The sequence below is a fragment of the Brachionichthys hirsutus genome, chromosome 18, assembly GCF_040956055.1.
Source record: "Brachionichthys hirsutus isolate HB-005 chromosome 18, CSIRO-AGI_Bhir_v1, whole genome shotgun sequence".
Classification (NCBI taxonomy): Eukaryota; Metazoa; Chordata; class Actinopteri; order Lophiiformes; family Brachionichthyidae; genus Brachionichthys; species Brachionichthys hirsutus.
Genome location: NC_090914.1, coordinates 11,330,406 through 11,352,445, shown reverse-complemented (window position 1 = coordinate 11,352,445; position 22,040 = coordinate 11,330,406). Strand labels below are relative to the sequence as shown.

General features: G+C 47.0%; 2 protein-coding genes across 2 annotated transcripts; both read left to right on the top strand.

Moving 5' to 3' along the window:
- Positions 1 to 1,123: 1,123 nt before the first annotated feature.
- dact1 (dishevelled-binding antagonist of beta-catenin 1) lies at positions 1,124 to 7,810 on the top strand. The gene is made up of 4 exons (XM_068752178.1): positions 1,124 to 1,357; positions 4,385 to 4,514; positions 4,744 to 4,836; positions 5,652 to 7,810. The coding sequence occupies exons 1-4, from the start codon at positions 1,124 to 1,126 to the stop codon at positions 7,808 to 7,810; spliced, it is 2,616 nt and encodes an 871-aa protein (XP_068608279.1).
- A 9,349-nt stretch (positions 7,811 to 17,159) lies between these two features.
- lgals3b (lectin, galactoside binding soluble 3b) lies at positions 17,160 to 20,802 on the top strand. Its single transcript, XM_068751854.1, has 7 exons — positions 17,160 to 17,194; positions 18,182 to 18,203; positions 19,211 to 19,250; positions 19,466 to 19,653; positions 19,726 to 19,814; positions 20,067 to 20,238; positions 20,380 to 20,802. The coding sequence occupies exons 2-7, from the start codon at positions 18,198 to 18,200 to the stop codon at positions 20,530 to 20,532; spliced, it is 648 nt and encodes a 215-aa protein (XP_068607955.1). The 5' UTR covers positions 17,160 to 17,194; positions 18,182 to 18,197; the 3' UTR covers positions 20,533 to 20,802.
- The last annotated feature ends 1,238 nt before the right edge of the window (positions 20,803 to 22,040 follow it).

Below are 22,040 nucleotides of genomic sequence, written 5' to 3'. Positions count from 1 at the left end.
AAATTAAGCATTTTTAGTTTTTCACTAAAGAAGGGTTCGGTGAATGTGCATATGAAACTGTTGGGGTTCGGTACCTGCAACAAGGTTAAGAACCACTGATGTAACATCATCATTCGAGCGGGTCGGGACCTGGACGGACGTCAGGACCTGACGGAAACCTAGCAGACGGGGAGGGGCTAAGGGGCGGAGCGCAAACACAGACTGGAAGTGGCGTCCCTGCAAAATAATCTTACTATATAGTGTTGGGCTGTGGAGGGAGGGAGAAAACAAATGAACAAAAATAACGTAACTTGGCAAAGATTACATTTGTTTATAGCCCAACCTCAGAATTAAAATAGAGTCCTTTACTTCTGCTGTCAATTAATTCAGCCAGACACAACATTTAATAGAAAAGGAATGAATGAGCTTTTTTTTTTCAATGATAATTTACAAAATCTTTGACCCATTAATTTTACTAGGTTTTTGCTTTTTTGGTCGTTTGTTTTTACGAAGGTGGCGGAAAGGAATTCAGGAATATATTACTGTTATTTCACTTGGTTATTTCTTGCTGCCGTGGTGGAGGTATGTGCTCTCCATGTGAAATATCCAGACCTAAACAGCTGCAGCTGCAAACGTTAATCGACCTCCTGAGCCGCAGCTCTTTAGGGTCGCGGTACAAAGAACTCGTGAAGCGTTTTATTTTGAAGGTGGGCTGCAGGAAGTGTTTGTTACATTGTAGTTTTTAACAGCTGGGCACGTCAGCGTGGATGGGCGGGGCGTATCGTACGCTACGGTGCGATGTGGGTCAGTCTGGACGAAGTTTCTGGAGGGGCTGCAGCGGAGCGGAGTTCACGCCGACTGTCCGCTGCGCTCGGACGGATCCGCTCACCTGGACAGCTCACCTGGACAGCTCACCTTCTGCACCCGGGACCAGTCACCGGATTCATTTCACCTGTTCGGCCGCGGCGGCACCGTCGGATCACCGGTTGATATTGGGGAGATGCAAAGAAGACCAGAGTGAGGTCCTGGGTCCGATAAAACCGGGTCCCTCTGATTGGACCGACGGAATGTCTTCACCTCGCTGATGTCCGCACACTGACGCCGCAGAGACCCTGACGTCACACCGGACCCACTGACGGGGCAGATGTCTCTTTCCGCGGAGGCGGACGCGGAGGCGGCGGAGCGGCTGCGCTCGGTGCGGGAGAGGCTGGAGGCCACCGGGTCCGGACTCGGTGAGCTGGAGTACCTGCGTCAGCGGCAGGAGGAGCTCGTCCGGACCGCTTTGGACCTGCAGCAGGAGGAGCAGCAAAAGGAGTCTCACCTGAGCTCCGAGGAGAAGCTGCTGGAGGACAACATCCTTCTGCTCAGGAAACAGCTGGTAGGTCCTGACCTGTCTGTCGCATGACCTCTGACCCCCTGACTCAGGTGTGCAGGATGACGTCACACGGATCACGACCCCCCCCCCCCCCCGGCTCACACAGGATTCTGTGTATTTTAATGATTCCAGGTGATATTTAACCAATGTGTGTGTCTTCAATTAAATGGGCCTGATATTCTGACATTACCTCACACGAACGCACACGCACACACACACACACACACACATTGACACGCCTCCGTCTGCATTGTGTGTGTTTTGTCAGAATGAGATCAGGATTTTCTCAGTGTGGGGTGAACGAGTGTTCAAATGTTAACCTGATGAGAACCTCTGACTGAGAGTAGAACCGTGTTTGTTCCAGAACCTGATGTTTGTGTTCGGGTCACATGACATTCAGCTGTCGTTTCTGTTGGCGTGAGAACGTGGGCCTGGAATTCCTGGAAAGGTTCTGCTTTTTAATTTCAAGGCCTTGGACTATCAGAACCCCGTCGGCGTGGAGATTTAAAGGTTCTACGTTCCTAACAATTGAACGGAACCGTTGTCGTTTCCTGCTGAATGTCGCTGGGCTTCAGTGTTTCAGTGTTTCTGCATCGGTGTCGTATTTCGGACGGTTGAATCATGTTCTCCAGATGAGAAACCTGATCTCTGTCCGTTCTGTTTTTCCTCCTCTTCTTCGCATGTTTTTACTCGTCTTCCTCTTTGAGGACAGAGTCTGTTGTGTTTTTGGATGCTGTCTGTCCTGCAGATGCAGCTCTAAACCTGAATGTGGATCAGATTAGTTAATGCGGGGTCAGGGTGGAGGCGGGACACGTGCTGTGACATCACTTCCTGCTGATCAAACGGGGTCATGGTGGAGACTGGACACGTGCTGTGACATCACTTCCTGCTGATCAAACGGGGTCCGGGTGCAGACGGGACACACGCTGTGACATCACTTCCTGCTGATCAAACGGGGTCAGGGTGGAGACGGGACACGTGCTGTGACATCACTTCCTGCTGATCAAACGGGGTCATGGTGGAGACTGGACACGTGCTGTGACATCACTTCCTGCTGATCAAACGGGGTCCGGGTGCAGACGGGACACACGCTGTGACGTCACTTCCTGCTGATCAAACGGGGTCCGGGTGGAGACGGGACACGCGTTGTGACATCACTTCCTGCTGATCAAACGGGGTCCGGGTGCAGACGGGACACGCGTTGTGACATCACTTCCTGCTGATCAAACGGGGTCCGGGTGGAGACGGGACACGCGCTGTGACATCACTTCCTGCTGATCAAACGGGGTCAGGGTGGAGACGGGACACGCGCTGTGACATCACTTCCTGCTGATCAAACAGGGTCAGGGTGGAGACGGGACACGCGCTGTGACATCACTTCCTGCTGATCAAACGGGGTCAGAGTGGAGACGGGACACGCGCTGTGACATCACTTCCTGCTGATCAAACGTGGTCATGGTGGAGACGGGACACGCGCTGTGACATCACTTCCTGCTGATCAAACGAGGTCAGGGTGGAGACGGGACACGCGCTGTGACATCACTTCCTGCTGATCAAACGGGGTCAGGGTGGAGACGGGACACGCGCTGTGACATCACTTCCTGCTGATCAAACGGGGTCCGGGTGGAGACGGGACACGCGCTGTGACATCACTTCCTGCTGATCAAACGGGATCCGGGTGGAGACGGGACACGCGCTGTGACATCACTTCCTGCTGATCAAACGGGGTCCGGGTGGAGACGGGACACGCGCTGTGACATCACTTCCTGCTGATCAAACGGGGTCCGGGTGGAGACGGGACACGCGCTGTGACATCACTTCCTGCTGATCAAACGGGGTCAGGGTGGAGACGGGACACGCGCTGTGACATCACTTCCTGCTGATCAAACGGGGTCCGGGTGGAGACGGGACACGCGCTGTGACATCACTTCCTGCTGATCAAACGGGGTCCGGGTGGAGACGGGACACGCGTTGTGACATCACTTCCTGCTGGCGCGGTTGTCAGGTGCTTGATTGACAACAGACACAGCTGGAGAGCGTCGGATTGTTCTTGAACATGCTGGTCATTCCAGAGAGCAGCTGCCACACACACCCACACACCCACATGCACGTGCACGAGCACACACATGCACACGCGTGCTGTTTTAGAAGCTGCTGAGTGATTCTGATGAAACTGGGAGTGTCAGGATTGGTCCGTCCCGAGTTCTGGTTCCATCAGCAGCAGTTTGTTCTTGTTCATTGCAGCATATGACCCGAGAGCATCACTGCACAACACGCGTGCTTTCCATCCCGTGTGTGTGTGTGTGTGTGTGTGTGTGTGTCTAGTGTCCACAATAAGGAGCACCGTGTCACCAGCTCATCCGGACCTGAGCTTGTTTGCACTGCAGAATATTTAAAGGAACAAAGCGCTGGTTCTATCGGCCGTCAGCGGCTGCGGGTCGTTAAACCATCTCGTTTCTGTCTGCAATTGAAGTCAAAACATTTTGGTTCTTTGAGTTGAAAGTGTCACAAACGGTATTAAACATCTGAACTCTTGTTCATGTTGCAGGAACAATGAACCTACGCTCTTCTGGCGTTTGTTTGGGCGGCCTTATATTCCACAATTTACTGTTCATTTGCCTTTTATTGTGTTGAATTTTAATGACGAGCAGAATGCCCTCAGCAGAGTTAAATGATCAGTCTCATGAATAATGAATGAGATTCGTCACCGATGAGAAAAGCCCTTAATCGCATTACCTGCAGCGGTCCTCCTGCTGCAGTCGTGGTGTCTGCGCCTCCTCATTACGGGACGCTGCTCGGGGTGAAGCAGCTGTAAATCCCGACTTCCGTCTGAGCGATGTTTGATGTTGAGCTCACTGGGAGCAGATCTGAGGTCTGTGGGGAAGCGTTGAATGGGCTGAAGATACGTTCTTCACAGCTATGTTCTAACCCCCCCCAGTTTGTTCTGGTTTCTGTCGGTTCTGTTAGCGGTTCCCTCTGGGACCAGTTCTATGACGTCTGACTGGGTTTATTTCTGCTCGTTTCCTCCAGAACTGTCTGAGGAGGAGAGACGGCGGTCTCATCACTCAGTTGCAGGAGTTGGATCGACAGATCAGCGACCTGCGATTGGACACTGAGACGCCGCACGGCCAGGTGGAGACCGACAGCCGACCCAGTTCAGGTACCAGACGGAATTTGATGTTTTTTTTGTGATTCATTATGATGGCATAGATAATTTTTCTTAACATAAATAAATTGATCAAATAACGCCGAGCCTTCTTGTTGAACAATCTGATCGTTTTCTTCCTGCGGTTCACATTCTGAATGGTTTGTTGGAAACAGAGACTCCTGTTAATGGATCAATACATCATTGAAAGGTTTCTTTCTTCACCCGCTCGTCTCCCCCTCAGGTTTCTACGAACAGAGCGACGGGGCGTCTGGGTCTCTGTCCAACTCGTCCAACTCGGTCTTCAGCGATGCCGAAGCACGCTTCCCGTCTGCAGGTACACAACCGATCAATGGCTTCATTGATTAGATGGTCATAAGATGAAGAAGTTGCGGTGAATGAAATCTCCCAATATGGTCACAGCTGTTAGTTTGTTGTTGTTTCTAACGGTATGAATATGAAGTAGATGTTTTGTTTGTTTATCTGTGAGGGAAACATCTGGAAGCGATTCCACACGCATCTCGTGCCCCAAGAATGAAGGCTGAATAATAGATCGTGAGAGATTCCAGGAGATGGTAGAACAGGGGCTAGACAGGAAGTGATGTCATGTTTTAAATGTAGCCTAAGTTGTACTAATTACGAGGCTATTAAATGACAGTTGACGGGTTCATTATCTCTTATAAAACTGTTTATCCCATGTCAGAAATAAACCTGCAGCCACCGTTAGCTTCCCTTTGCTACCGTGAGATGCTAACTGTTTTAAATGACACTCTCAAAGACTGAATTCTACTGAAGCTCTTGCGCTCTTAATCCCGAGCAGCCCCCCCTGAATGGATATTCGGCTCCTGACATACTGGTGTATATCATATTCATTACATAGCTGGGACCACGAGGAGTTAACATTTCACAGAACGCCGTCTCCACAGGGAAGAATGTTCCGCTTACTAATGCCTGTAGGCCCCATCCTAGAAGGGTCATTACCACATCCAGCAGAACTCCCGGGCCAGGAAACGGCTCTGGTCAGAGTTAGCTTCCTGCCAGCTGCTGACATTAGGACATTTACTTGTGAAGCTGCGAGGTGATTTGCCGGGTGCTACCATCCTGCTTTAGATGGTAAATCGTTGTGTGACCTCTTTCTGTCTCTACCTTCAGACGAGCTTCCCGGCTGTTCAGACTGCGATGGATTGGTCGGCGGACTTTTTGAAGACCCGTCTTCCTCCGGGGCTGTCCGCCGCTCTCTCTCAGGTCCTCACCCGCCCGCCTTGGATGCCGTCTCCTTTGTTGGAACATGTGACCACCAGTCGAGGTATCACTATGACTTGGTCGCCCGGAACGGCAGCGACGTGTTCCGTTACCCAAGCCCGCTGCACGCTGTAGCCGTTCAGAGTCCGGCCTTCCTGCAGATGTTGGGTCATGGAGGTCACAAGAGAGAAGATGGATTAGAAGGACTCAAACCAGAGTCTTCCTCTCTTACTGATTGCATTTCAGCGCCTCATGTACCCCAGAGCTGCTCTTGGCCCATCCCCTCTTCTTCTACTGAAATTCCTCCTCATAAGCGCCTGGAGAGCTACATCTACGGTCTGGTCCAGCGGCGGGCCTTGTCTGTTCGGGCGAGCAGACCCAGGACCAGCATCACTACTGATCCATCAAAGAGCATCCTGAGGCAGGCCAGTCTCTGTTTGAGGCAGGCATCAGGTCCCGGTTTAGGGACTCAAAGGGGGTCTGAAATTAATCCATGCCAGCCAGTGGGAGGAGCAGCAGAAAGTGCTACCACCCCTTCTCCCCAGAAGCAATGGTCTATGGCGCGTAAATGTGAGGAGCAGGAGAGCCTAAAGGTTTTTCCTGACAGCAGCATTGACATGGTGCAACATGGCTTCAAGGTTAACATCAATGACTTGGCCCAAATTCAGAGCAGCCCAGCTCTTACTAATGGCTTCCAAGATCTCATCACCAAGGACATAAATACCGGTACTAACAGTCTGAAGAAGAAGAAGAGCAAAAAGCCTCTCCTCCCCTCAGGAGTGTCCCCGACAACTCTCCATAAAGAGACGAGGGACCTGGACAGTCCCATATCTAACTCCTCCCCCAAAGCCTCAAAGCAGCCATGCTCCGCCCCTGACCAGGACCAGCTCTATAAATCACCGGCAGCTGCCAAAACACAAGCGGCTACTCTCAAGAACAACCCTGAGCCTTTCCAAACTAGCCAGACAGCAAAGGTAGAAAGCTCACTGCAGGAGATGAGCAGTCTAGGATCTTCTTCCCAGAGTCAGGAGGAAACTAGAGGAAGAGGAGGAGGGAGTCACATGGCTAATGCTGAGTATGTCTCCGACCGGTATCCGGGCGGCAAACTCCGAAAGGGGGGTAGTAAAAAGGCCAAGGTGAAAACGACCATGACGCCGAAGTGTAGTCGAACCTCTGAAAACAAAGAACCTAGATCAGAAAGAAAAGTTGATCAATCCCAACACAGGCCGAGTTCTAAAAAGTCCCATCGATTGGAAGATGGTAGCTCTGTCCACGGGAAATCCTCCAAGAGATCAGCCGCTGGCAGCCATTCCCACGGGGTGTCCTCCGGAAGAGTCAAACGACTCCATGGGTCCATTCCACAAGGCGGAGTTCTGGACAAACACACCGCATCAACATTCGGTAGCGTGAGGTCCGGTTCACGCAAGCTTCATCACCACGGGAAGCACCGCCACGCCTGCAGTACCCACCACCATCAGGGCCAGCAGCACCAGGGACGCGACCAGCTGCCGGTTGTTGCAAAGCCAAAGCACAAACGAAGTAATTATCGGCGGTTGCGTGCGATCATGGAGGTACCGTGTGATGAGGCGCTCAAGAGAGCTCAGCACCGTCAGAAAAAGGAGACGGTGAGCCACCCTGCAGACGATGTGTACCGCCCCTCCGACGGGCAGAGTGGCAGCCCGTACCCCCACGTGGCAGGCAGTGACTCCGAGTACTCCGCCGAATGTGCCTCGCTCTTTCACTCCACTATCGTGGACACCAGTGAGGACGAGAGGTCCGATTACACCACAAACTGCTTCGGGGACAGCGAGTCCAGTGAGGAGGACGACGTGGAGGAGAGTACCGCCACGAGTGATACTGAGGAAAGTGGAGGAGGCGGGGCTGGGGGAGGGACTGCTGGAATGTGCAAGGGCTGGCGGCAGATAGGAGTAGCTGAGTCCGGGGCGGCGGGGCAGGAAATGACCCCCGCCCAGGCAAAGGCCTTCATCAAGATTAAGGCTTCTCACAACCTGAAGAGGAAAATACTGCGGTTCCGGTCGGGCTCTCTCAAACTTATGACTACCGTTTGAGTCAGCAACGGGCAGACGATGCCCTGCCACCTTCCTGGACCAGAACCATATTGTTTGGGGAGCCTTACCCATGTCCCTCTGGTGTCAGTGAACCAACCCCTGGACTCTGTTGGCCCCCACATTACAGAAAACATGAACGTGTGAATACACAAGTCCTGCAAAGTCCTCATTCTTACAAAGAGCCAATGAAATCCCCGACGTCATGCAATCTGGAAAAAATGCAACATTAGCGATTAACCAAATTCTTGTTTGAAAAGAGGCGAGGTGCTGATTCCAGGTCAGATTCATGTTTATTTACCCTTTCGGACCTCTTCGTTGAGCAGTCAATCACCTTCCCTGCGATGAGGTGGTTGATCTTGTCCTCAAGGAGCTCCCAGACCTCACGCTGTCGCCCAGAATCAACCGAGACCTTTGAGGTTTGCCTGCTATTTGCATATAGTGTATATACAGTATATATACTGTGTGTATACTGTATGTTTACTGTATACATACAGTATATGTATGAGGGGAGATGGTACATAGGTTTTCAAGGCTTCGTAGAGATTGAGACGTGGAAGAAGCAGACGATGAAACGGAGCGGTGCCACCAGAAACTGTTGGAAGTGTAGCTATAATTCAAGGCGGGTTCTTCAGACAGTTGCCAGGGAAGTCCTTCAAGTGTTGAGACGTCCTTAGCGTCTCCAGAGGGTCCTTCAGGAGGCTGTCCAGACGGTTCTTAAAATGTTCTGCGGTCGGGTTGAGGCTTTAGGTTCCAGCTTCCCTTACTTGTAATCTCATTATTTCCTGCACTTTGAAGCAAACTGTCCGAGGATGGGACAGACTGTGTGTTCATGGTCTGTGATGTGTGTGTAGCTGTTGTATATTTATGATCCCATTCACGCTGCCCTCTGTCGTAGAACCAGCACAGTATTTGGATAAAGGCCTTTCCTTTCATTCGTTGATTTGCTTCAGTTTTTGTTGTTTTTCTTATGAAAGCTATTTAAAGCCTAATATATTTACCTGGATACAACCAGCAGTACATTTGGTTGAAAAGCGTCTTTGCAGAAACCTCAGTGTTCTCTTTTGGTCGTGATCCTGTTTCTCCACAGGCTCAGACCGGTTTGGATAATAGAAACCAAATTTAGTCAAATCATCCAGCGGAACTTTCTTGGCTTCAAACTAAATAGATGACTCTGAGATATTTATTGTATCATCATCATCATCATCATATGTTACCGGTCATTTATCCAGTCTGCTGCCATTTCAAATGCCTTCACTGAAATGCTGTTGGAACCCGAGATATCTCCTGAACACCAAACGAACGGGTTTCGGGTGGGAGTCTGCGCACCTGCAGATTGTGAGAAAAATTGTCATAATTTTGACTTGAATTTCATAAACATCCAAAATATGGAAGATTTTACAGCTGACATCTCGGATGAGGCCCATGAGATTTTGTTGTTAGCGAGCTAAGCTAACAGTTCCCACCCGCCCCTTGTTATTGTGATATGCTAAATGTGTCCTGAGGACGCTGATGCTCGTTTTGTTATCCTGATGGAGTCTTGTTGAAAGTAACAGAGCTGGTTTGAGTTTCTTACGACCACGATTTTCTTATGAAACATTTAATTCTTAAAAAAATAATAAAACTTAAACAGCCAAAAACCTTCAGCCAAAAGTACAAATGTTGAGGTTTCTTCTTCTCACTGATTTTAACGGTACGTATTTTATTCTGGTTGATGATCATATATGCAAATGTAAATGACTGTTACCGATGTGTGTGTGTGTGTGTGTGTGTGTGTGTGTGTGTGTACATAATATGCCAATGCTGGTGATGAACCTTTTTATGCTTCATTAAATGTGGACGTTAACATAAGCGTGTGAGGATTTTGTCCCCTTTGGGATTCCGTATTAATCCGTCTCCTTCCTGCTCAACCTGATCACACGATATTTACACCGCGTTTGTGTGTTAAGCCGCTTCACACACACACACACATTCCTGATTGCTGCAGGAAATCTTTTTTTATCTGCATATTTCTCAATGCTCTCTGTGAAGCCATGGCGGTCTGATCTAAGGAACTATTTATCCTAACGTGCTAGGGCTTAACGGTTCTATGGGGAACAGGGTTAAATTCTTGCATCCTTATAGACTGCAGAGAGCTTTTTTTTAATGCGGCACCCAGCTGAGAGTGACGTCTCTAGTCCTGCAGGCATTTGGTCGTAAACCAAAGCTGGACAGAGTTATGGGTCCAGTTCTGTCCTTTTTTCCAGCGTGTCCCGGTGTCTTGTTGCGTCCTGTGTAGTATCTCATCACATCTGTGTGTATTTTGGTTCTTTGTGCGTTTCATGTCCAATTAGGCCTCACGACATTGGGGCTCTTTCTCTGGCCCTTGCTGTCTCGGATTTCCTCTTGTCGTGTCTCGCTCTGTGGTCATCGAGGTATTGACATATTTTATGTTCACTTTGTTTTCGGAGAGTTGGCTGCACTTTACGCAACCACTGTTGATTTTTCGCTTTTTCCAACGGTTCAACAAGAGTTCACTTCACCGATCCTCCGCCGCAGGAATCCTGTTACGTAACCAAACGATAAGATTGTGTGTTTCAAGTGAAAGTCAAAAAGGCAATCTGATTTCAGGTGTTGTTGTTTTTTGATTGGTTGACCTGCATCTGATCTGAGACGTTTGCATTGACAGAACTCAAGAAGGTAACGGAGGCGCCAGATGTAGAAGTAACTGTAGAAGTAACGCTCCCAGGAGAAAGACTTTTTGAGTTTTTCGTACTTCTACAAATATTGATTTAATTTGATCCAATTGTGCATCAGGAGGGAAACTCACGAGCTCAGTTCTCCAACACTGATTAAATGAACGACAAACGAGAGAAAATTATATCTGGCATTGTGGAGACAATCAAGTTGTTGGCTTTCTGTGCCTTCATCTGTCTGCAAGGTTGCTTCAGTTCACGGCACCTGAGTCTGAACTGATGGCATGACATGTGCGCTCCATACAGGGACCTCTGTGTTGGCCTCGGCGGCTGGGATTCATTAAGATGCAGGCTCCACCTCATTCAGTTCACTCGGCTGCGCAGACTGCGATACACACCGGGTCGCTAACGGTGCAGAACCGGATTCCTGCTGCTTTCCATGCTCGGAAGTTGTCCCTGGAAAAAACATTCTACACAGTATCGTGTTCATTTTTTTTTGCTGGTGTTTTTTTTTTTTTAAACAAAACATTGGTAAAGAATTGGATGTCTTTTTTTCTGCTTACAGGGCAGAACCCAGATTGTGTTAGTAGCTGCAACAGCGCTAGTCTGTGCCTCACACATTCATGCCGTGACCACAACGCTGCACAGTTTGCACAGGCAACGCCGCAGAGTTCTCACTAATAGTCACTTTTCTCATGTTTCTACACTTTTTCACATTATGGGGCCTTTAAGGAGAAGAGAGGCGGTTGCGCACAAAGATTTTCTGTTTTCCTGAAGAACTCAGATGCAGCAGCTCCACTGAAATATTATTTTTCTCTTTTTTTTCTTCTCTCCGGTTTTTCCATCTGAGCTGCAGGTTTGGCTGCGAAAGCACGACAGACTGACTATGTGGACACGCACACACACAAACACACAGTTGATCAGGCCGTCTGCTCAAAGTGAATAGAGTAATAAATCACTGCAGCGTTACACACACAGGAAATCCTTGAGGGTGTTCTTAAACACACACGCTGTAACACACAATTGCACACTGCAGCCATTTGTTCGACTCCTTCGACACCTTCAGATTCAGTAAATCCCTGCTGCCCTTCACACTTGGCAGCAGCTGCGTGTGTATTTTAGTTTGACCAGATTTCAACCAGGCGACGCCTGAAGGTGTGTTTTTATAAGGGTACGTGTTTAAATTAATTTTGCAACGATTTAAGATGGTGGGTCTTCGTTGTGATGTCATTTAAATATGTTGTAGAAATCACAGTACCTCAAATCCCACCCACTTTGTCGCCTCCACCCAGCCGACCAATCAAAATCCCCTTTTCCACAACCAGTCCAACTTTTTCAGTTGCTCAGCTCCTTAATGAAAGCCATGCATCTCCAGATGTTTGTATTCATGTTAAATAAATGTTTAAACATTTTCATAAAAATGAAAACGTGTACTATTCCTAGGAGTAACACACAGACTGATGCCAAATGATTACTTTAAAGGCTGCAGGAGAAGTAGAAAAATGGAAACAAGATGATTTTCAGACTCTGAAGAAGTAAAAAAAAAATCATTCATGACGCTTCTAACCTTTGACCCATCTGACTTCGGATGTCGGACTTCATTTAGGCAGAAACAAGAGGCTGAATGTTCCCTGTGGCAGCAGGCTGACTGCAGGTCACTACCCTCCAGGCAGGAAGGGAAAGTAAGCCGAACGGCGTTGTTGGAGCTGTTCTCAGGAAATCAATCATAAACACGAGCGACTGCAGCTCCTTCAGCTCCGGACACAGTCTGCACTTCACTAGAAGGAGGAGGAGGAGGAGGAGGCCAGGAGGTGACCGAGTTTTCCTACTCATAATGTGGACTTTAATGCCTCCTGGCACCGGATGAATCAGAAAGGCAGCAGCTTTACAACCTCTGTCCTTCTCCCACATCTGGAAACCAAATCTAACAGTTGAGGCTGTAATATATTCAACTCGAGTCACTTTTCATACGTTTCCTTCTTTCATCGTTTCATTTCTCTAGCAGCACAAATGATGGATGGAATCATCGTAAAGCGTTTCCTGTTTCTGACTTGGAGTTTAGTTTCTGCCGTTCAGAATTTAAGCCATAAATGTAAACTGGTGGTATGAAAAATCATTTAAAAGTCATTCTTAAATGTGTCATTTGACATGAATTCTGTTGCTTTGGCTTTTTTGCGGTGCAGAAATGCCAGATTATTTCCAGACAGCACAGGTCAGCAAAGCTGCCGGGACAAATTGGACCATCAAGGGTTGGACACTTTTCAAGGTGGGTTTCGTGTCTAGACGGACTCCATTCAGGGGGACGCTTACGTTCTCTTATTACTGAGTAGCTCTTTTTGGAGGAAAGGATGTGTGATAATTGCATCAATCAGACATCATCTCGCTGAATGCAGTGTTTTATTCCATCGGTGAAACACATTAGACAATAATTAGATCACAGGCTGTTGTTGACATCGCTTCAATCAGAAGTAAAAATAATTGTGTGATGTCTAATACTGAGTCAGAAAACAGCTTTCAGGGAGATTGTGGTCAAAGCAGCTGCACTGATGGTGGTGGCGGCTGATGACTCTACTGAGAATGAAATGAAACTGGGCAGCGAAGGAGAGGTTGGTGTATAAAGATACCAAGAACAATCTGGAACCTTTTGGTGATGATCCAGATCACCATGGGGACGAGCTGCTTGGAGGAGGTCTGTGCTCTCCAAGTGCTTTCTCTGATTTTATTTCATAGTCGAGCCTTCCAAAAATAAAATTCTCTCTTCTAATAAAAAGATGTCTTCAAGCCAGGACCTCAGCGATGCACGAGTGTAGAGAGAGAGAGAGAGAGATGAGTATCACACACACCGGCTTCAGGCGAAACATCAAAACCCGCCCACGATGCCGCCTACATGAGGCACCGATGCTTCACGGAGGAAACACAGCTATTGCTGCAGGACACGGGCAATAGACAACCGACCACATGGTCCTAGTGAGATGATGAAGAACAACAACGGGTCCACACGGACAGCATCGTCATCAGAAGAAGAGGCAGAGTCGGTGTTTAAAACGCCATTCGGTCATAGGATGGGAAGCTTCTAGCTAATGATGTAAAGACGGGAGGAAGGTCAAAGCAAAACGCAGGAGAGAGGCTTAAACACCAGGAGAGTGTGTAGGAGTAGCTCACACTTTTTGGGCGTAACGGCCCTTTAATCGCTCGTGAGCTGATTTGTGCTGACCTCACAGCGAGTCTGCTCCAAACCGCCGAGTCATCACGGTGACATCGCCGTCCCTCGTTCTGCAGTGAACAATAAAGAAGAGCTCAATAAGGCGATGCAGATTAGTTCATCTCCGGGTCAAAGGTCAGTGCAGGGTTCAGACCATGAGGACGGTGTCTTTCATCAGCTCAGGCAGGATTATTGATCAATTCGGTTTTGATTATATTTCAATAATAAAAGCGTCGAAAAGAATCATTTTTAGATTCATGTTATTTCTGTGGTATATTTCTATCCGGGGTTTTTCAAGGAAGCCTGACTAGATCGCCATGGCAACTAAGAAGAATGTCATCGCCTGTGTAATTCATTTTGTACGTTTTTATTGAACTACACTGAAGCTTCAGATATGGACTTGGTCAGGACAGAGTTCAAAGCGACCCCCAGACCTGGGCTGCTAATTCCTCCTGTTCCCATGGAAACACAGCAGGGATGACTGACAGACAGTCGCTATGCGTTTGTGTGTGTGAGAGAGGCGCAGACGGACAAAGAGAGGAGGAAGAACAGATTGATGAAGGGGAAAAGAGAGAGGTTAATTAGCTGACTGGATGAGTGGCAGCTTTGTGGCGATCAGGAGAGAGAGACTTGAATTTTAACCCTCTTTCATTAAACACGCACACACACGCACACACACACACACACACCCAAAACATAAATGGAAGAGAAGTCTGAATATGCATAATATAAGGGTTATATATTTTTTCCTGTATAGGCTGTTTACCCTTAATTTACATGAATTTATTACATTCATATTTATACTGTACGTCCATCCATCCATCCATCCATCCTCCATTATCCTTCATCACCATCCATCCCGCCGCTGTTGGGATGCTTCAGGCTGGACTGACAGCCATGATGCTAATGGAATAAAAATCGTCTTAGACTCAGCTGGGATGGGAATCTTTCCATTTTTCTTCTCCTCCTTCCCTCTTCCAGCCTCAGGAAGTCTCGGAGGACCGGAAAGATGGGGGGGGGTCAGAGGTCAGGGGTTGCCCAGAGGGTCTGGGTGAATGAGTCAGCCAGGCTCCAACATGCTGTCGGATACATAAACACCTCCTCACAGCTGCTGCTGCCGGAGGGAGGCTGAAATAGAACGTGGAGGAGAAATGGCATTTTAAAGCGGCAGAGGAGGAGCAGGAGAGGAGATCAGGAGGAGCAGGAGAGGAGATCAGGAGGCGCAGGAGAGAAGATCAGGAGGCGCAGGAGAGAAGATCAGGAGGCGCAGGAGAGGAGATCAGGAGGCGCAGGAGAGGAGATCCAGAATCCGCGTTCCTACCCGGATCAATACTTCATAGGCTGGTCGTTGCCACGGCTCCCCCGCTTAATTTTATCCTGCAGGTAAAAATAGTTTCTTTGTGTGTGTGTGTGTGTCTGTGTGTTAAATGCGGGAAATGCGTCATTAAAAACATCGAGAGAGTAAAATGATTGCACACACACACTATAGGAGGATGATGAAGGTCTTTGCCTTGCCCCGCCCCCCTTTGTTGTCATCTGCTTGCGCCCTCTGATCTGTTGTTGAACTGGTTTGTGTCGAGGTCATCAGCTCTGCTGGGATTATGCAGGCGCCGGACCACACACGCGCACACACACACACACACACACACACACGCGCACAAACACACGCACACACACACACGCGCACACACACACACACACACACACACACGCGCACAAACACACACACACACACGTGCACACACACACACACACGCGCACAAACACACACACACACACGCACACACACACACACACACACACATCTTGGTGTGAGCAGTCAGACTGAAATAACTGGAGGTTCCATTTATCTAACTTGATTTGATGTCGTTTTGTGTTTGGGGGTGGAGCTGGACGTCAGCTGACATTGGGTGGGAGACAGGCAGCCATTCATGCTCACATTCACACCCAGAGTCACTCGTTCACCTCCAGGACGTGTTTGTGGACTGCTGGGTGGACCTGGAGCCCCCACAAGGAACCCACACATGCAAACGCCTCACGGATCTGGATTTGGGTCCGGAACCCCGAACCCAGCACCGTGCCACCTCCCACGTTTATTTGATTTATTTTGGGTTTATTTTAGGGAGGGGGGGTGCAGCATGAATTCATGCCACACACGAGAGCGTTTACAGATAGAAGAATTTACACTTCCAGGACCTGCATGGAATTTTAAAAATCCATAAAACCCAGCAACAAATACACAAGAGTGAAAATAAAACACAAAGTTAGCAATAAATAAATGCTTTTAAAAGTATAGAACTAAATGTAAAAAAAACAACCTATAGTAATATGTTTATTATTATTTAATCACTAAGCAAAATGAAGACAGGAAATATAACAAACAGATTCTAGAATTGAATAACCATTATAGGAGCAGAGCGCGTGACGTCACAGTAAAAGCCTCTCTGATCCCCCTGGTGTGCAGAGCCACCTGCTGTTTGTCATCTGTTAGCGCTCAGCTGCAATGATGACGCGCTACTGCCCCCTACTGGCTTAAACTCATTCTTCTTTGGACTTGAATTTATATTTTTAATTAAAATAAAATATTTGTTTAAGTATTATTATTACGGAGGCGCTCACCTTTGTAAGGCGTTTCCTCCCCTGCAGGTCGTTTATCTCCCGACTCGTCATCTGACACTTCAGTTTCTTTCACATTTCATAGTTTAATGCTTCGGCTTTGTGCCACTTGCTCACTTTTTATTTGCCGTCACATCAAACACACAATATGGAGATATTCTGACAATACGACGAGCGCAAACACGAAATTGTGTTGGTAACATGACCACACCCTGTCTGAACACACAGACACACACGCACAAAAAACACGCCTTGCGTGACCATGAGTCACCCGACCGGCTTTTAGGCGCAGTCCCACGCACGCACACGCCTTAATGTCCCACTTTAACCCTTTTTATTTTATCATTAACCGGCTCGGTGGCGCAGTGGTAAGCACTGTTGCCTCACAGCGAGATGGTCGCAGGTTCGTCTCCGGCTTGTGGCCATTCTGTGAGGAGTTTGCATGTTCTCCCCGTGTCTGGGTTAGGGTTAGGGTTCTCCGGCTTCCTCCCACCACCAAAAACATGCAGCCTAGGCTGATTGGCGACACTAAATTGCCCGTAGGTGTGAGTGTGTGTGTGGCTGGGTTGCCCTGCGATGAACTGGCGGCTTGTCCGGGGTGTCCCCTGCCTCTCGCCCATTGACTGCTGGGATTGGCTCCAGCTTGGCCCGTGACCCGATAACGGAATAAGCGGTTAGAAAATGAAAAAAAATGAAAATGAAAGTCGTAATAATCGATCTCATTTAATCAGTCTATTTTCATTCCATCAAAGTTTATATGACGACATTCTAAAAGACGCAAACCTTAGACACAGTGTGCGCGTGCGCGTGGTTGTGTGCAGGGGGCGTGGTCAAGGTGTGCCATCCTGTTGCTCCCTCAGTGTGAGTTTCGGTGGACAGTCTCTCCTGACTCAGGTACGTCGATCCTTCCCTTAAACTGTGACTCTTGTTTTTATGTTTTGTGATGAAGTTAAAGGAAGTTTATCCGGATCCGGCCCGCTTGGAGCTGCTGCAGGAACACCCGACAGTACAAGTCGCTTCTGCTGACACAGATGTTTACCTGTTTGTTTGCTTTATTGCATAACCTGGAATGTTTGATGGAGTTGTTTAAATGAACCTTTATTTAAACAGAGAAAGAAGACAAACAGGAAGACTTAAATAGCTCAGAGCAAGGAATTATAACGTGCAGAGAAATATGAATCTGTAAAGACAGAAAAGTGAGCAGATCATTGATCACGTGACGTTCTTGTGTTTGTTGTGACGCTGCTGACTCCGCCCACCTCAAATACAACTAAGACGTTTCGATTTGGCTGCAGGTTCAAGGAAGGTATTATTCAAACTGAGAATTCAGAACAAATATCTGAATATCTTCACTAGGAAAAATGTAACAATTCATTTTTATTTATTGATTTAATGAAAATAAAATAAATTGCATTTGTATAACAGTAATAATATTAAGTAACTAATTTACTCAGGTAGTGTAATTACTTGAAAATGCTCTTTCTGACATTTTACTTTACATTTCAGCAGCAAATATTTACTTTATTCCTTTCATCTGAAAATGTTATTTTTTATCTGCAAAATCTAATCAACAAACATATCAGTGCACCGGTACATGCCGAAGACGAAAAAACGTTAAGTGATTCAGCAATTCATGTATGTTTATAGTTATGATTTGTGATTAATTTGAACCAATGCAGAGGCGTCGATGGTGAGGCGAAAGGATGAGCGTTTTGTCTCTTTAAGTTCAAAATATTTTTACTGTCCAATCAGGAAATTGGAACATAAAACCAACAAAGGAATTTCAGTTGCAGGTTTGCATTCTTGTTTTTCTTCCTCGTGTCAGGACTCATCGGCCACACCCTAAAACTGGATTTTCTCCTTCTTTTCTGATTGTTTCAGTTCCCAGACGAGCAACATGTCCGTAAGTCAGCTTATTTTTTACTTCACATAAAAGTCCGTCGCTGCCTCAGTTTAGAAGAATAATTTTTTCCCCTGATTTACGTGTTTCGTTGCTTTACACTGATTCCTTTGCTTATATTATTTCATCTTAACAGAGGTGAGACATCCAGAATCTGGATGTCTCACCTCTGTTAAGATGGATTCCAGATGAATGGATAACAATGATTTTCACTGGAAGTACATTGTTCAAGCACCAAAAGGGCAAAACTAGATGCAGGGATTTTGTTTTCATGTAACTTTAACATGATTATTTCTGAATGTTCCCAGTTCACGTGTGCTTTTAATCCACCGATCAACTTTTTATGGGAATATCAAAAGAAAAACTTAAGTGGAAACAGATTTATGATAATAAATAGGCCGTCCCTGGAACAGTTTCCTCATATTAATACAAGGATAAAAACAAATGCAATGTTTCCATCGTTTCCCAGTTAGGTAGCTTGTGTTTTAAAACACCACCTTCTTGAAGAACATTCCAGGTGAATCTGTCACCAACACACACCCGACACACACACACAACATGTACCGTGCTGCCTTCAGGGACGGCTGGGACAGCATGGTCTTAGTGTGCAAGGTGTGGCTGTCTTTTTGTTGCACAGGTGTTCAAAGTAAGAATAAATCATAAACAGGGGTTGCTTTGATTTTTGGGTCACACAGTGAGCAACTGTTAAATAGCAGAAAAGCGCGGAGCGATGTTTTGTTTACGACGGAAGTCGCCATGGTTTCTTTCTACTACTATTTGGTACAAATTGCACATGTCAAAATGTTGTAAACGTAGCCATGGACAGACAGAGCAGTCGTGTGTTGCTTTGCAGTTCATTGAACGGCCACTAGTGGGCGTGCGTTCATGAATAGAAGCCTAAGGTAATCTGTCCTGACTTTGTGTCCAGTGTAAGAAAACACTTGAAGTCAGTTTGATCTGGTGGACGTCTCACTTCCTGTGTTTGTTCATTTGCTTCTCCCTCCCTGCAGAATCCCGGATTTTGGTCTGCTGGTGGTGACCCATCACCAGGTACAGTCTTTATCATCAATGTTTGGGTGGGTTTGATATTTTAAAAACTTTTCTGAACCTGAAACATGGAAATCAATAAATCAATCATGCCTCCGTTGATTCGGCCACATGGAGTTGACAAGCTGGTAACTGTTAAATTCTATTTATGGGGTTTGCAGTAATACTGAATGCATCAAATGAAGACGAGTTGTGTTCTTTTTGATTTATATGAAAAGCTCCAGGTAGTCAGCTGAGCTCAAATGTCTGGCCTGCAGAACAAGGAAATAAAGATTTCTGGCCATCGGACCCCTGCCCGCCCGCCCAGCCTTTGTGGCCATCGGTCCCCAACCAGCCTGGCCAATATGCTGGTGAATATGGAGGACAGACACCGGAAATGTACCCTTCTCAACAGCAGACAAATATGGTAAAAACATTGGATGGATGGATGGATGGATGGATGGATGGAGGGGTCTAATATTTGTTTGCTTCTTGACAGAGCATCCCGTACGAGAAGGAACTTTCTGGCGGCGTTCATGACAACCGACACATCACCATCATTGGAACCGTCAAACCAAACCCCGATAAGTACGAACGCAGCCATGACGGTGAAAGAGGAATTTGAATCTTTCCTGCATTTTAGATTCTAATAATTCACATATTTTTGGTCAACAGTTTTGTTCTTAGATGTTAAAGATGACTAAAGATGCTAAAAAGTCATCTCTAAAGGACGAAGCTCATGGCAGGAAAGCTGCCAAGTCAATTAAGATTATATGAAATCCATCTGAAAGACTCCGACGCTGCGCTATCTCACCGATCCCAATCTCTGTTGTTTTTCAGAATCACTTTTGACATGTGTGTTTCAAACAAAGACATCGCGTTCCACTTCAATCCTCGCTTCAAGGAATATGGCAATAGGGTGATCGTCGTAAACAGCTGTATTGGAAAGGTGTGGGGGAAGGAGGAGAGAGTTTGTAAACCCTTTCCCTTCCAGGCAGGAAAGCAGTTCAAGGTAATTATATATATGATTCGTAACAAAGTCCTTGTTTCTTTCATCTTGTGGGTTGCAGGGTCCTTGAATGCACCATAACCTTAAAAGGCCAGTCTGGAGATGAGAGCGAGTTGATGATAGTTTGTCATGATGCTTCTGCAGATGGAGATAAGCTGCTCCAACCGAGACTACACGGTGAAAGTTGACGGCAATCACGTGAAGACATACCGACACCGGATCACCAACCTGCGATCCATTAACAAGCTCTCCATCAGCAATGATGTCACCCTGCAAAGCGTGCAGACGCAGAACTGAGGCAGTCCCCGTTGAATATTGTTGGTGGATCCATCCAAACAGTCATCTGACTGTTGGAGCAGATCTTCAGTAGCAGATCTTCAATGCATCCCAAACATATTTTGAATTAATCTAAAGATGATTCTTGGTAACATTAGCAGAATTTTTTTTTCCTTCCCATTTATGTTAGTGTTATTTTTCTATTCTTAAAACTACTGCAGAAGGTTCTCTCTTGAGCCTCCTGTACCGGTTCTCTTCTGACTCTTTTGAATAAAGCCCTCTACTCTTGAATTTGCTGGCGTCTGTGCATGTTTGCCTGTGTGCAGGGACACGACCAAACAATGACCCTTGACCTCTGAAACCTGACTTCATCTGGCGTCAACATTGGTGCAAAGGACAGATGCAATGTAAAACAATTTAAAGGATATTGATATACTGTATAATAGATCATATTGTTCCACAGATATTAAAAATTAAATATATTCAGAAGAAATAATCAACAGCAATGTGGAAATTACTCAAATTTCAAAAAAGAAAAGATAAGCCAATTAAAAACGAAAGCAAATCCTTCTATTAGTGAACAAACGTCTTCTTCTTCTTCTGTTTTGAACCGAGGATCTTTGGCAGACGGTGACGTCATGACGCAGCTGCTCCAGCTCGACGTCTCTGCGCTCGTGCGGTCATTTCGTGGTACTTTAGCGCAGATGAGGGGACAGGTATGCTAACGTCCTCCACACTTTGACGTGCGAGGAGTCGGTGTAGATGTAGAACGTCGACGGGACGCACCGGGAAAAGTGGATTCCGGTGCTTTCCGCTGTCGCCGGCTGCTTTTATTTCCCCTCCTGCGGACAGAGACGGAGAGATTTCCTCCCTCAGGTTAGTTTGACCCTTAACCTTTGCTCACGGTCCGTTAGCTTCTGATGCTAAACATGTCTGCGCTAATGCGGCATTTGTTGCTTTTCAATGGTTTGTTGTCATTCCTCCCTGTGCTGTGTTATTAGCTCCACATGCTAGTTAGTCGTCCAGGTGCATCCTTGCTGCTAGTAGCATGCTAGTTAGCGCTCCTGCCAACAAAGTTGTCATCTTCTCTCGGGAGTTTTACTCCGGTTACAAACTGGTTATTTGTTAATATCTAACTTTCATTTTTAGTCAGATTCGTGAGCTCTAAGTATTATGTTTGAGGATTCGGTCCCTCCAACGGTTTGCTGGCTTCGGCTGTCAGAAAGCAGAGGTCGCAGGTGGTGTTTACAGCAGGTAGCATTTGTTTAGAGCTGTGCTGTGCTAGCTTGCAGAGTTGTTAGCTTTAAAGTGCAGACTTGGCTGCCGTCTGCGGGTTTCTCACTGGTTTTATTCTGTAGGTGTTCGCAGTGGGTTCTGATCTGTTTCTGGTGACTCTGGTCACTGCTGGAGAGCTAACCTCATCCGTCTGACGTCACTGGCTGCATGAGGAATAGAAAACCTCCTGACAACATGTGTCTTAAATAAATAGCAGTACTCACAATGTAAGGGCTAAGCATTGTGAACAGGAA